The sequence below is a fragment of the Pecten maximus genome, chromosome 10, assembly GCF_902652985.1.
Source record: "Pecten maximus chromosome 10, xPecMax1.1, whole genome shotgun sequence".
NCBI lineage: Eukaryota > Metazoa > Mollusca > Bivalvia > Pectinida > Pectinidae > Pecten > Pecten maximus.
The window spans coordinates 16,736,354-16,751,001 of record NC_047024.1 but is presented as its reverse complement, the minus strand read 5'-3'; the positions used below and the strand labels follow the sequence as shown (position 1 = coordinate 16,751,001).

Genomic DNA, 14,648 nt, shown 5'->3' with positions numbered 1-14,648 from the left:
CTTAGATTAAACTGTTCAGCCTTTGTGGCTTAGATTAAACTGTTCAGACTTTGTGGCTTAGATTAAACTGTTTAGCCTTTGTGGCTTACATTAAACTGTTTAGCCTTTTTGGCTTACATTAAACTTTTAGCCTTTGTGGCTTAGATTAAACTGTTCAGACTTTGTGGCTTAGATTAAACTGTTCAGACTTTGTGGCTTACATTAAACTGTTTAGCCTTTGTGGCTTACATTAAACTGTTTAGCCTTTGTGGCTTACATTAAACTGTTCAGACTTTGTGGCTTACATTAAACTGTTTAGCCTTTGTGGCTTACATTAAACTGTTTAGCCTTTGTGGCTTACATTAAACTGTTTAGCCTTTGTGGCTTACATTAAACTGTTCAGACTTTGTGGCTTACATTAAACTTTTAGCCTTTGTGGCTTAGATTAAACTGTTTAGCCTTTGTGGCTTACATTAAACTGTCCAGCCTTTGTGGCTTACATTAAACTGTTCAGCCTTTGTGGCTTACATTAAACTGTTTAGCCTTTGTGGCTTACATTAAACTGTTTAGCCTTTGTGGCTTACATTAAACTGTTCAGACTTTGTGGCTTACATTAAACTGTTTAGCCTTTGTGGCTTAGATTAAACTGTTTAGCCTTTGTGGCTTACATTAAACTGTTCAGCCTTTGTGGCTTACATTAAACTGTTCAGCCTTTGTGGCTTACATTAAACTGTTTAGCCTTTGTGGCTTACATTAAACTTTTAGCCTTTGTGGCTTAGATTAAACTGTTCAGACTTTGTGGCTTAGATTAAACTGTTCAGACTTTGTGGCTTAGATTAAACTGTTCAGACTTTGTGGCTTACATTAAACTGTTCAGCCTTTGTGGCTAACATTAAACTTTTCAGCCTTTGTGGCTTACATTAAACTTTTCAGCCTTTGTGGCTTAGATTAAACTGTTTAGCCTTTGTGGCTTACATTAAACTGTTTAGCCTTTGTGGCTTACATTAAACTGTTCAGCCTTTGTGGCTTACATTAAACTGTTCAGCCTTTGTGGCTAACATTAAACTTTTCAGCCTTTGTGGCTTACATTAAACTTTTCAGCCTTTGTGGCTTAGATTAAACTGTTTAGCCTTTGTGGCTTACATTAAACTGTTTAGCCTTTGTGGCTTACATTAAACTGTTTAGCCTTTGTGGCTTACATTAAACTGTTTAGCCTTTGTGGCTTACATTAAACTGTTCAGCCTTTGTGGCTTACATTAAACTGTTCAGACTTTGTGGCTTAGATTAAACTTTTCAGACTTTGTGGCTTACATTAAACTGTTTAGCCTTTGTGGCTTACATTAAACTGTTCAGCCTTTGTGGCTTAGATTAAACTTTTAGCCTTTGTGGCTTAGATTAAACTGTTTAGCCTTTGTGGCTTAGATTAAACTGTTCAGACTTTGCGGTTTCATTAAACTGTTCAGCCTTTGTGGTAGTTGTTTTATGGCCTTTGCGGATTACTTTAAGCGAATCTGTGACACTTAACCCGAAATACTACAATAATTGCAATTCAAATTGATATGATTCAATATAATTCAAATCTAATTTTATTTATTAGTGACATTTGTACATTATGTCAATAAATTACTGCCAATTTGGTAAAGCTCATGTGAGTCTGTCAAGTTACTTGTTATGCCATTTAGTTTTCGGGTCAAGTCATGCTAAATTGAGGCCATAAATCATGTCTCTTCAGTGCACTTCAGGTCAACATTATATTAACAGCTTCTATGTGAATTATCATTCATTGTTTTTTTTTTTAGCACAATGCCTTTAGTTCGAAGAAAAGCGGCAACTGATCACCACCTCATCACAACAAGAGGGACAAGGAATGCCACGCAGCCAAGTCGGACTACACGTTCTGATACACCACAAGTCATTCAGCAGCATCCCCCACACTCTTGACGCATGTGTGGATTTGTGGATTCAAGAATCAAAGAACAAATTAAATCAGATCAATACATTGAATTTGGACCCAAATCAGTCCCAATAAATCAGAAAATTTTGATATCGTGTTTCAAGCAAATACATTGTCACTAGTTCCAAAAAATGAATCTACTCCAATCTATTATCGGATCAGTGGCAGAGTACATTTCAAATGTTTGTGCTATTCTCACTGGTGCCAAACCAGCTATGTCTGCTTCACTTAGGAAGCATGCACGTACTATTCAGACCATTCCCAAAAGTTATGTCGCTGCTATTGATTACGATTCCACGTTTCAAAAATGGAGGCAGGCACACCCTGATAGTCTCCCTTGGGACCAGGTGGTGTCCGAGTTATATCTTGATATCATTTACAGTTATTAATAACTGGCAAAACTCTTCTGGTCAATACGTTTCGAGTCAGTTTGGGTCTCTGAGCAAAATTTGCTATGCCTTTCGCAACAAAGGTTTTTGTAACAAAAGCATCTGTAACTTTCTGCTGCCTGTAAAATTTGTAAAGGCCTTCATTCCTTTCAAAAAAAAATGGTCATGGTACTTTATTAGCTAAAACAGACATCGAGTCAGCATTTCAGATAATTCCAGTTTATTCTGAGGACTATTAGCTGTTGGGCATGAAAGTAGATAATATGCACAATTTCTTGTCAACATTTTGAGAAATTCAAATTCAGTACAATGTTGTATTGGATAATGGAGAACCATTTTCAAGTATCAGGCATAGTTTACGTGCTAGACGATTTTGTTTTGATTTGTTTCTAAGCCAGCAGTGCCTTACATTTCTAGGTAAAGAGCTCGATACCATGACAATGGTGGCTAGGTTGCCGGTTGATAAAGTTGACAAAATGCGTCGGAACGTCGCATATTTTTTCTTAAAGCTTAAAGAGCTTTCCATCTTCTTCGTCAAGTGTTAGTTGATTTAACATGTACCAAGTCTCATACACAATAGTTGTGAACAATTGGCCTTATTTAAAGCATATCTTGTTCAGACCAGTCTTGCGAATTGTACGATTATCTCTTATGTATCTGTCATTAGCTCAATCCAACTCAGTTTGTTGCTATCAAAAATATAATAACAGAACTACAAAGTCATGGTAAAACTGCTACTCGTCTCCCAATTACAAAGTTGATTTTACACATGTACATTTTACATGTTGGTTGTTAAATTAGCAAATATTGGTTTATTGCATTATGAACAATTAACATTTAAGGAAAGTATTTATTGGCTTTTCATACCTTCTTGTGAATGGCTCCAGGCTAGCACAACATTTTGACTCTTGATGATATTCAGTTCTTTTTTGCTGGTTCTAACATTTCGATAAGATTGTAAATCACTTTTTAATCGTACAAGGGTCATTTTCACACTTACCCCTGGCTCCACCGCACATCACTCCGATTGTACATATTGTCCAGTGTATACATGGTATCGCTATTTACAGATGCGGTGTTCGTCGTTGTGTCATATATTCATATTTTCTGAGTGAAAATGCTTCACATGCCACTTTTGTAAAAACTTTGAAACTGTCCCTTTTAGCTTTATCAATGTATGCAGCTACTTAATCCTGTATGTTGGATGTATGGTATCTTCGTACACGGATTTATTATTTGTTAAGTTTGCTAGTTTGTCTGACTCCTACTTATAGTTACAGTCTGTATTCTAAGGATATAGTTTTATTTAGGGTTTTCATCACATTATATTTACCATTGTATGGCACTGCCACTATATAACCCTACCAATTCAGTTGCGAGTTCACCAGCTTATGAACTGCCAACTGAAAATTTAAAAAAAAAAAAAAAAAATCGCACGACAAATAAAAAATCGCAGATGGTAAATATAAGCATTGAACGGCTTTCAGTTGGCATTCATAGTCAATATGAATGCCAACTGAAAGCCGTTCAATGCTTAAATAAAGGTGTTCAAGGGACATTCGTGAGCACTTAATTTAGTAATATGGACCTCCTTAACTACAATCTTCCATGGCGGTAAGGTCTGGGGTGATGCACCTCTGCCTTTCCTATATGCACAAAAGTGATGTTTTGGACATTTTGGACATTAGCGAGATAGGATATGGGCACTTGGAGTGATGCACTTCTGTGCATAAACTGTATTTGATCACACACAGAAGACTTTAGAGGGACAGATTACAGTGACACAAGAGATGATGTATGTTTCACAAGGTTTTTGTTGTGAAAAAAGTATAACAATCCAAAGATGGTGAACAGTAGTCCAAATATAAAATTTAATAAGTCAAACGTTCAAAGAGTCGGCAGGCGATTTCCGGAGTATCCGAAAACCAACCTGTATAGTCCGAGCTCCGGATTCTATCTGTCTCATAAACATTTCATACATAGTCTTAAATTACAATTGTTACAATAAATTAGATATTAGTCAAAACATTGTTTGTCAGAACATACAGCGAGATAATTAGCTCACATTTGTTCCGAGACTTACGTGTCATACCTGATCAGACCAGTTACGTAACTTCGAAAGCTAAATGGACACGCGTATTAAATGATATTGCAACTGAGATAATCCGATTAATGGCTAAAGAAATAGAATATGTCAAAGTCAAAGGATAAATAGATGTAATTAGAATATATAACTTCACAGCTAGGGCAAGATTAAATAGCAAAAGTTTGTAGATAGAAACGCAAATGATTATTCAGTTGAAACATCCGATTTATGAAATTGGAATGTAAAATCAATGTCCGCTAATAACACAAAAGTCATAAAATCCTTTGTGACAAGTTCCTCCGGCTTCGAATAAGTCGCGTCCCGCGACTTGGTTAACTATAATATCTGCCGCGTCCGTTATTTCTGTTTTGTCCTCTTGATCGTCCGAAAATCCTTGGATTACAATCAGGGCACGTACAGCACGGTGGTGTGGATTGGGATAGCACTGTGTCCAGTTGTCTGTTTAGTTCACTGATTTGATCTTTTAGCATGCTATTTGTTGAAACATGACTTTTATTTTGAAAGGAAAGATCCTCCAATCTCAAATGTCATAAAATCCTTTGTGACATATGTTTGCTGTCACATGTGACATTAGTTGGAGGATGGGATGATGCATCTCTGTTCAAAATATATATACATGATAAACACTGTATCTAATGTATATATGTTAAGATTGTATGCGTTGGAAAATGCATGTAATTTTATTTTAGTTTGTATTAAATTATAGTTCTCATTAACATGTCATACTGCTGCGGGTGGGTGATGCAGACTGCAATGTCTGTGACCCAATTGAAGTTACAAGGTTGAAATTGGTTCACTGACATCACAGTCTGTATTGTGGCTAGTTTTCCCCTTATTTAGTTTTGATATTGGATTATAAATGTTGTAATAAACGGTCATTTCAATCTATACATATTTGTTAAGTCGTCTATTGAGTAGTGAACAATATCATAAAAATAAAATAATTTAACAACTACACTTATATATCATCTTTATGTTTTGTATAGTATTATTAATAATAGTACAAACATCCACAATCGATTTCCGTAGAAGCAAACCGACCATGAATGGCGTGCTTTGAATAGTCAAAACGGAACAATGCATGGAAGGGGTGTTGTGATTTGTCAAAACCTTTTACGATACCTACTTTTATTTTGAGTAGATTTTCATATACCACAATTAGAAACTTGCAATTCATTATTATTTTTTAGGGTCTCTCTCACAGCCAAAACCAGGATGCATTTTGACGTTTTTGTGACTGTGTTCTGCTATTGAAACATGAAGCCATTATCGGTACTCATGTTAAATGGTCTGTGATTATAATAAAAACAACCGGTTCATTGTACAAATTACTTCGCGTGCTTTATGTCCATCTCGACTTCCCGTCAACAAATGTTTTAAAATTAATAGTTATCGAAATTGATTGTATATTTGAAGCAGAAAATTGTTCGCTGAAGGGTAAATCACTTTTTTTTAGCTTCCTCGACGTCGCATTATCACATTGTGAGATTTGATATTTGGCCCTAACAATCCACCATAGTAAGACATGTTCAGATTCGTTTCATTGTAAAGATCTTTGTTCAGAAGACTTGTGAATAACTTAGCTTGGACTTCAGCGACATCTCTACTGAAGTTGATCATTTGTATTATGGAAGATATACATATTAAAATAACCATACTATATTTAAAATGTTAATACCTTTAATTGATTTATCGCCTTATTAGTTTTCGTTTTAAATTCAATCCCTCTGTGTAGTATGTTTCTACATAAAATTAATATTTTAAAATTAAAAGCGAGAGAGTCGAGCACAAATAGTCTTATATCGTAATAATATTAATGTAGTATCGAAGCAGTGGTTGTATTAAATATGATAATTAGATTAGATAATATAATATAACGTCTCAATGTATTGTGAGATGGTTAATGAATGTAAGGTGAGAAACGGGTAGATGTAATGTAAGAACATTAGTGAATGTAAATTGATTAACGTTTAAATATAATGGAGTATAATAAATGAATGTATTGTAAGGAAAGTATAAATATATTGTGAGAACAATAATGAAAAATTAAGTAAGTAACGTATAAATGTAAATTGAGAATATTATAACGTTGTGTGTGACATAGAAATTAAGTAAGTAACGTATAGTGTAAGGTGGGAATATTGAAACATGTGTGACATAGAAACTTAATGTGAGAACATATTGTATCGAGATGTCTCTCTACACTATACAAACGTGTACGCTGCGAGTGTGTTGTGTGTCTGTACATATGGTATTGTTTTTCCTGTCTGCACTGTATATATATGCACTGTACTGATAAACCAAATGGTTTAAAGTAATAAAGAACTGAACTGAACTGAACATAAAATTAATATTTGGATCTCAATCTAAAAGAAGTCTTGCACTTAACATCTTTTCCATAAATTTATCATAAATTATACCATATACATCATTTTTTATTTTAATTATTTTTTAACTGATATATTTAGTAATAGACAGCATACTTATACATGTAACATGGTCATTGAAGTTCCTGTACGTGTGACAGGTAACCTACCCGTTAACACAACAATCCACCTATTTTGTTTACATTAGTTTTTGGGATAACCAGGATATATACTTTTTTCAGTTCTGGGAGAAACAGGATGAAACCAAATCACCTGTCAGCTACGCACCTTTAATAATTTAATGCTAACGGCAATGTTTAGATAGCTCTATTGTTCACGATAGAACGTCCGGCTATCATTTACATTCCGTCATGCGTAAAACAGTCAAACATGTATGTTGAATGCGTAGGTGGTGATCGCATGTTGTCACTTGTTATTTGATGTGATTTTACAGTAAAAGTCACTTTAAAGTATAGTTATAGCTGTGATAGCCCAGGTAATCACTGTACGACCCCAAGGCGGAACTAGTGAACAGCTGTACTTACATTTAACTGAAAAAAAAGTTTACCGTCAACTACATCCAATGAATATACATGTACCAGGAAAACTTTTCAACATTGTCAAAAGACACTTGTATCTCTTAATCGACTGATTTAATGTAACCAAATGTAATGAGGTAGAGTCAGCAATGGTTGATTCAGGGACATTCACGTCATTCACCATAATGGGTTTGGTTTGTTTTTGTTAAACGTCCTATTAACAGCCAGGGTCATTTAAGGACGTGCCAGGTTTTGGAGGTGGAGGAAAGCCGGAGTACCCGGAGAAAAACCACCGGCATACGATCAGTACCTGACAACTGCCCACACGTAGGTTTCGAACTCGCAACCCAGAGGTGGAGGGCTAGTGATAAAGTGTCAGGACACCTTAACCACTCGGCCACCGCGGCCCCTTCATTCACCATAAAAAGGCAGTGAGAAAAAAAAGCACGTAATGTTTTGATATATTATCGTCATCTTAGGTTAACGTAGTAAACTGTGATGTTTAAATGAACCTCTGTGGTTAGGACATGCTCGGACTTGCATGGCGAAAAAATCTATTTTCTGTCATTTAAAATCAATTACTAAAGAAGTCGGTCAGATGCGTTTGATGGCGCGTATTTAGATAAGCCGGTACGGCGCTGATGGAAAACCAAAAATACTACCATACATATAATACTACGCATATATTTTATCAATACTGTAATATGTGTCGAGGTCGATATTGTAGGTTTTTTTATAGAGGTAAAAAAGATAAAAAGAAGATACAGTCATGGTACTGTCCTCTGTGTAATATATAAAGAAGACGATATCATGTTACAATCCCTCGTGTAATATATCATAACTACATAAAAACTACATAAAATCATACATAAATTTGTTTATTGTAATAAAATTGAGATTTCTTTCATTTAGAAACATTTTAGTTTTAGTCTTATTTCTTACCTTTGGAAACAAGTTTAGGCAAAATAAATAAGACCCAAATTAAATAATGCTACAATTTCAAGACTCGAGCTGTAATACAGTTTGACAAACAAGATTTATGGTTAGAACAGTCTTATTATTTGTATAGTTTGGCGACTCTGTTAATTTCTGGTAATACCTTTTGTCATGTCAGTCCAGTAATTAGGTTCGGACCGGTTCTGATATTCCACTATTGGTTGAAGAATTACTGGTTAAGTTTAAATCAATTAGGGCTAATATTATCTTACGTAACCATCCTGTCAAGTTGGTGTTTTGTGTCAACCTGCCCCAAGGGCTATCACGAGGCCACTCACAGGTAAATTCCATACGTCTTTATAGGTAACCCCCGAAAATAACCCTTCGGGAACCTCGTCGTGATTTTGGGCACCTGAGTAAGTTAGCGTCACCAGTTCAGCTCCTCACTTTAAGCTGAGACCTCAATAAATGAACATCGAACTTACTACGCTGTCTCGATTATCAATTACAGGTACAAACCATAACAAAAACTATGATAACTATATAAAGAAGACAATGTCATGTTACGGTATTCTGTAATATAAAGAGAAGATAATGCCATGTTACAGTCCCCTGTGTAATATATAGAGAATATAATGTCATATTAAAACCCCCTGTGTAATATATAGAGCAATGTCATGTTACAATCCCGTGTGGTATATAAAGATTACGATATCATGTTACAGTTTCCTGTGCGATATATAGAGAGCAAATTGTCATGTAACAGTCCCCTATGTAATAGACCCCGTGTACTATATGTAGAGAAGACAAGGCTACCTTCCTCTCCCATGTATTCCAGATATAGAGATGACAAGGATTCCCTGTCCTCCGTGTACTACTGTATATATATATATATATATATATATATAGAAGACAAGGGTATGTACCTGTCCCCGTGTACTACTGTATATATATATATAGAAGACAAGGGTATGTACCTGTCCCCCCGTGTACTACTGTATATATATATATAGAAGACAAGGGTATGTACCTGTCCCCCCGTGTACTACTGTATATATATATATATATATATATATATATATAGAAGACAAGGGTATGTACCTGTCCCCCCGTGTACTACTGTATATATATATATATATATATATAGAAGACGGGGGTATGTACCTGTCCCCCCGTGTACTACTGTAAATATATATATATATATATAGAAGACAAGGGTATGTACCTGTCCCCCGTGTACTACTGTATATATATATATATAGAAGACAAGGGTATGTACCTGTCCCCCGTGTACTACTGTATATATATATATATATAGAAGACAAGGGTATGTACCTGTCCCCCCGTGTACTACTGTGTATATATATATATAGAAGACAAGGGTATACCTGTCCCCCGTGTACTACTGTATATATATATATATATAGAAGACAAGGGTATGTACCTGTCCCTCCGTGTACTACTGTATATATATATATATATATATAGAAGACAAGAGTATGTACCTGTCCCCCATGTACTATATATATAGAATATAGAATACAAGAGTATTCCCTGTCCCACGTGAACTACGAGGATATTTCTCTGTCCTCGTGTAATATTGACAGAGAAGTCTACATGTTATGTTACAGTCCCCTGTGTCAATATCTAAACTGACCCATCTTTCGATTCTTTCCTTCACTGCCCTCACTCTTAAAAAAGATATATTTGAAAGAAGTAAAAGACTGATCGGGTGGCGCAGTGGCTCCACTCGGCTTTCAGATATTCAGCCAGGGTTTGATTCCCCGAACGGACGTAAAGATACGGATTGATCACGCCCGTCGGTTTTCTCCCCTCAAGCGCTCCATTAATCCGATTTGTTGGCAAAACGCTTTTCCGTTGTTGACCGACAAAATAGTGCTATTTCACTAAAGTGAAAGTTTGGAATTATAGTTGAAATGTAAACAAGACAGATGAGTGATATGTGACACCATATTCATGGATTTTTAGATAAAGTAAAGATTAACTTACCCTGGGCTGTTAATAAACAGCGAGTACGGATGGGGGAAGTCTATTGCATCACACCTCTTTGTAGTAACCAGGATGACCACTGTCCACGCCAGCAAGACGGTTCCGATCAACCTCTCCATAAATCTATGAATTCACCTTGCTGTCCCCGAGGCTGTCAGAAATAAACACCAAAACACCTAACAAATATATGTGAGAGTATTAACAATAATCACTGTATGTCATCTTAATTTGGTCAGTCAGACACAGTCTATCACGCATTTATTTCCAAAGTACCGCTCGTCCGTCGTCACGCCGTGTTAATACTGTAGCTATTTCTTACTTGTTGTTGTTGGTAAGAACGCCTATTGACGCAAACACCGTGACGTACAGTCAATAAAACCCTAAAGGCGTCCAGAGATCCGTATTGAGAGTAGGTCGAGACACCTGGAGTACATATAAACACTTTCCCAATTATTGTGATGAACGCAACTCCATTATTTGTATTTTAAGTTCAGGCGCTCGTCTATTGCTGCTAAAGCTGATAAAAGCTGTATAACTTATAGTAAAGTAGTACACTTTATAGTATACACAATATCACGATACATACAAACAAGGACACTCACATATAGGAAGTACTCCATTCAGCGTGAATTTTAAATGAGAATGGTTAACTGTTGCAAGTAAACGCCCAGACTTTCCTAAATTTTGCTCACATAGAGGTGTCTAAATGTTTGTAGAAACGATAACAATAGGTACAAATTGACAGTGGTATGTATATCTGAGTGACCACCGTATATATAGTCAGGTTAGTGTGTGAAAGTATTAATAAAAGTACACGCATGTCTTATCTTTAAAACCCGCTCTATGTTTTCGTAACATATCAATTTCAAAATTACGAAAAACGAGTTAAATGATAAAATATATACAGTGGACCCGCGATAATCCGGACGCCGATAGTCCGGAAAACTCACAGTCCGGACGAAAATGCACGGGAACGGATTTCCGTAACGTTATTTGTACTCACCAGTCCGGAAATTCGGATTCCGATTCCGGAAGCCCATTTTGGGAACGGAACGTACTTTTCATTAGTAAATTTCCCTCAATAATCCGGACGATTTTTTCACCACGAGGAGAAAAAAATGTCGGGGCAAGTCACCCGTGTCGACAGCTGTACAAACTATCGCTTGACACTGTGCGTAGTCATAGCGACCGCTGCCGGGTCATAGCCCCGGGTGTTTACCTGTGTTACAATGTGTAGCTTTTGTTTTTATAACGGTACATTGCTTTTTCTCTACGACCTAAATGTTACAGAATTTATGCACAATCATACATTACGTGATACGATAATTAATTGATCTCAAATACATGTAATAAATTCATGATCGGTAATTAAACCAGAGACATACATTGTATATACCTTTGTAGCACCGTTACATGAAACGACGACTCATTGAAAGATGCATGTTATTAATTACATACACATTTACGTATTAAGCAGTGATCACAAGAACTGGGTTGATTACACACAAATTAGTCAAAAGTCGTCTGATACTTAACTAAGCGTCACATTGTTAAGTGAATACGGGTTTAATAATTATCGGACATATTGGGTAGTTCTCGCTGGTGTCGCGTACTTTTAAATAGATAGTGTAGAGGAAACTGGTGTGGGTTATCACCAGCCTTCTCTAGAAGACTAATGAATGCTCCCGTATCCCAAAACCATACAATACAGTGAGTACTCACGTTTGGTTTGTCTTGCCTGTTCGGTGGTTTGAGATAAAGAGGGCGCTCTCCGTCACTTCGCGGGATTACATACGAGCGCACCTCCAGCTCGTGCACGGAGCGAGTTCCTACCAAGGGAGATCACTCTCCTTGGATTTTCACTACACTCCTCCCCGTTTTATGAAGGCCCCCTTCTGGACGTTGGTTCCTCAGGGCGAACAGGTGGAGAGGAGTCGTTCAGGATGCTCATGGGTCCAAGGTTAGCCTGTGGGTGTCCGGGTCGAGGAATCTCCCGTGAGGAACAAGTGGTACGAGCCCCCTTAAGCTAAACTTTAGTTTTACCCATGAATGAGAACGTTACTTATTTTGAACCGTTCCCTTCATGGAATTTTATATTGGTATAATTTATTTTAAGCCCTATCATATTACCTAGGGTATATGAGAAAAAGAGGGGAACTATTGTTTATTTTCTAACGTATTTCGTTCTTCTTTATTGGCAATTCTAGACATAACTGCCATATAGACGACGGGTGGCGGGGAACTCTTACTCCCCAATTCCCTAACTATCAATCCTGCTCCGTTTGAGCGGACACCTATAATTTTATACTCTAGGGGTGAGATTTGAGAGCTGTTCCGAAGGCCCCAGCCCGAGTTACCCCGGGGGATCCTTGAACAACTACGCTTATTTTTTCCCCCCTTAATTACAGACTATTGAGGTTGTTCCGAAGGCCCCAGCCTGAGTTACCCCAGGGGTTCCCTGAACAACCTTAATTTACCCTAATTTTATGTCCTTACTGTAATTGTACTGTAACATTATTACCATTATTAGTTTAAAAAAAAACCCATTATAACTTCCCCCTCCCTTCGTAAAGGGAGATACTTTGAAGTTCAAGAAAATCCATTATAAGACCCTATAGTGGCTGTTGGTCTAGACGTCCCCCGTAGGGGCGTAGTTGGCATACTTACTGGAACTGATTGATAGAACCTCCTGAGGGGCGGCTCTACGGGAGGGAGTAAACCCTCCTGGCGTTGGTGTTAAGTACCACCGCCAGCTGGCCTGGGTTCTCCCCCCTTAAACCAGCCAACTCCCGAAGCACGTGCCCCAGGAGCCAGGGAGTGTTGGGCCCCTCCCCTGCCCCAGAAGGTACCAGATAGGGAGCATCTGACTCCAACAGCAGTCTACCGGAGTCATGCTCCCTCAAGGCCCGACGAGAGGCTTCGGTCCTGAGGGACAGAGCCGTCACCCCCAGGTACAGGTTTGGGAGGTACCTCTCCCATTCCTGCACCTGTTCCACCGATCCTGTGAAACAGTGCCAATGCATCACAAGCTCGGTGGCGCCGGGCACCTGGCGAATACATTTCAGGGCCGAAGCGGCCGCTTGGCCGCTTCCCCCATCCCTGCAGTGAAGGACCAACGGTAGGGAGGCCTTGACCACTGCCCTTTGAAGGACCGTGGTCAAAACGACCTCCTGACCTTCCGTTTGACCCCTCCTGCAGGCGACTGGATCTCTGCATCTCGGCCGGCAGGTGCAGTTGGTGGTGAGGTCTATTCCGACCTCCCCAAACGCCCCGCAGGCCGAGTTGTCCAAACACCTTAGAAATGGTAGAAGGTGCTGGCCCTCCCCCACCTGATGAGGGTGCAGGCCCACGGATACCACGATCCTGGTATCTCCCTGGACCTGCGTCCTCATCAGTGACCAACCCCTCGGGTAGGCGTAGTTAGCTACCCCCCGAGTAGGGTGATCTCTGCCTTCCCCCCTCCATCCTCAGCTCTCTCCAACTCGGCAAAAGACCTGCCTCCCGTCCGAGCTAGGAGAGCGTCGAGGTGGAAGTGGCAGTCATAGACTGCCACTCGGGAAGATCTAGCCGAGGGGACACCGGAGCCCGGGACCAGAAAGCGCCCGGACTCACGGTAGCCCTCCCTCAGGCGTGGGGGTATCTTGCCCAATATGGTCAGTTGGAGCCTCCAATAGAGGAGACTCCCAACGGACCGAGGAGGCGAGGGGGAGACATCCCGGGGATCTTGGAATTCGGAGTTGATGGCCTCTGCCACCTCCCCTTCTCGCAAAGAGAATCCCCCGGAAGGCCCCTCCTCTGTAGGGAGGTGTAGGCCCTTAATCAGGCCTAACAGCTCCCCGACCTCCTCGCACCCGCAATCGTGGGCCTGAGCGCATGAACTTCCAGCGCGTGGGACCGCAGGTTGGTCACCTCCCTTCCGCAAAGGGGGCACAACTCGCCATCCTGGCAGACACGGACGGTGACTGAATCACCGTCGGTGTTTGCAGGGCGCGGCCGGGATCCCAGAGGCCATTCTGGGCGCTTCCCGGCTAGGGAGGTCGCCGGCAATGCTGTAGGCTTAACGGCGAAGCCAAACTGCGCATCGGACGCGGCCTCCCTCTCCCGTTTACGGGCCCGCTGTTGATTTCGCTTGTGCGTCTTCGCTGAACCCCCTCCTTGTATAGGAGGGCGGCCCAGCGAGGGCAAAGGTCGTTTTGGGCCCGGAGTCTCTCCTAATCCCCCTCCCTGCATGGGAGGGCTGGATAGGGGAGACTCTGAAGCGGGGAGCCCGGATTTGGGGGTGTTAGCCCGCCTCCTCCGGGATCTCCTCCTCTTCCTAGGGTGGAGGACACGGTCGGTGTCCCCCCATCCCCATGAAGCGCTTCCTGG

General features: G+C 39.7%; 2 protein-coding genes and 1 long non-coding RNA gene across 3 annotated transcripts in view; 1 reads left to right on the top strand and 2 right to left on the bottom strand.

The window, feature by feature from the left end:
• LOC117335548 overlaps window positions 1–10,769 on the bottom strand; it is a 73,979-nt gene extending 63,210 nt beyond the window's left edge. Inside the window, exon 1 of the mRNA XM_033895620.1 lies at window positions 10,281–10,769. Within this exon, the coding sequence (XP_033751511.1) occupies window positions 10,281–10,399 (119 nt within the window). The 5' untranslated portion in view covers window positions 10,400–10,769. The remainder of the gene's footprint in view (window positions 1–10,280) is intronic.
• LOC117335550 lies at window positions 3,930–12,295 on the top strand. Its single transcript, XR_004534446.1, has 3 exons — window positions 3,930–3,941; window positions 10,667–10,668; window positions 11,908–12,295. It is a non-coding gene; the product is annotated as an uncharacterized LOC117335550 (long non-coding RNA).
• A 687-nt stretch (window positions 12,296–12,982) lies between these two features.
• LOC117336549 (3'-5' ssDNA/RNA exonuclease TatD-like) lies at window positions 12,983–13,672 on the bottom strand. The gene has a single exon (XM_033897161.1). It carries the CDS (start codon window positions 13,670–13,672, stop codon window positions 12,983–12,985), a length of 690 nt encoding a protein of 229 aa, XP_033753052.1.
• Window positions 13,673–14,648: the final 976 nt, after the last annotated feature.

Coding starts and splice junctions, on each gene's coding strand:
- LOC117336549 (XM_033897161.1), bottom strand. CDS start 13,672: ATGAGGACGCAGGTCCAGGGAGATACCAGGATCGTGGTATCCGTGGGC.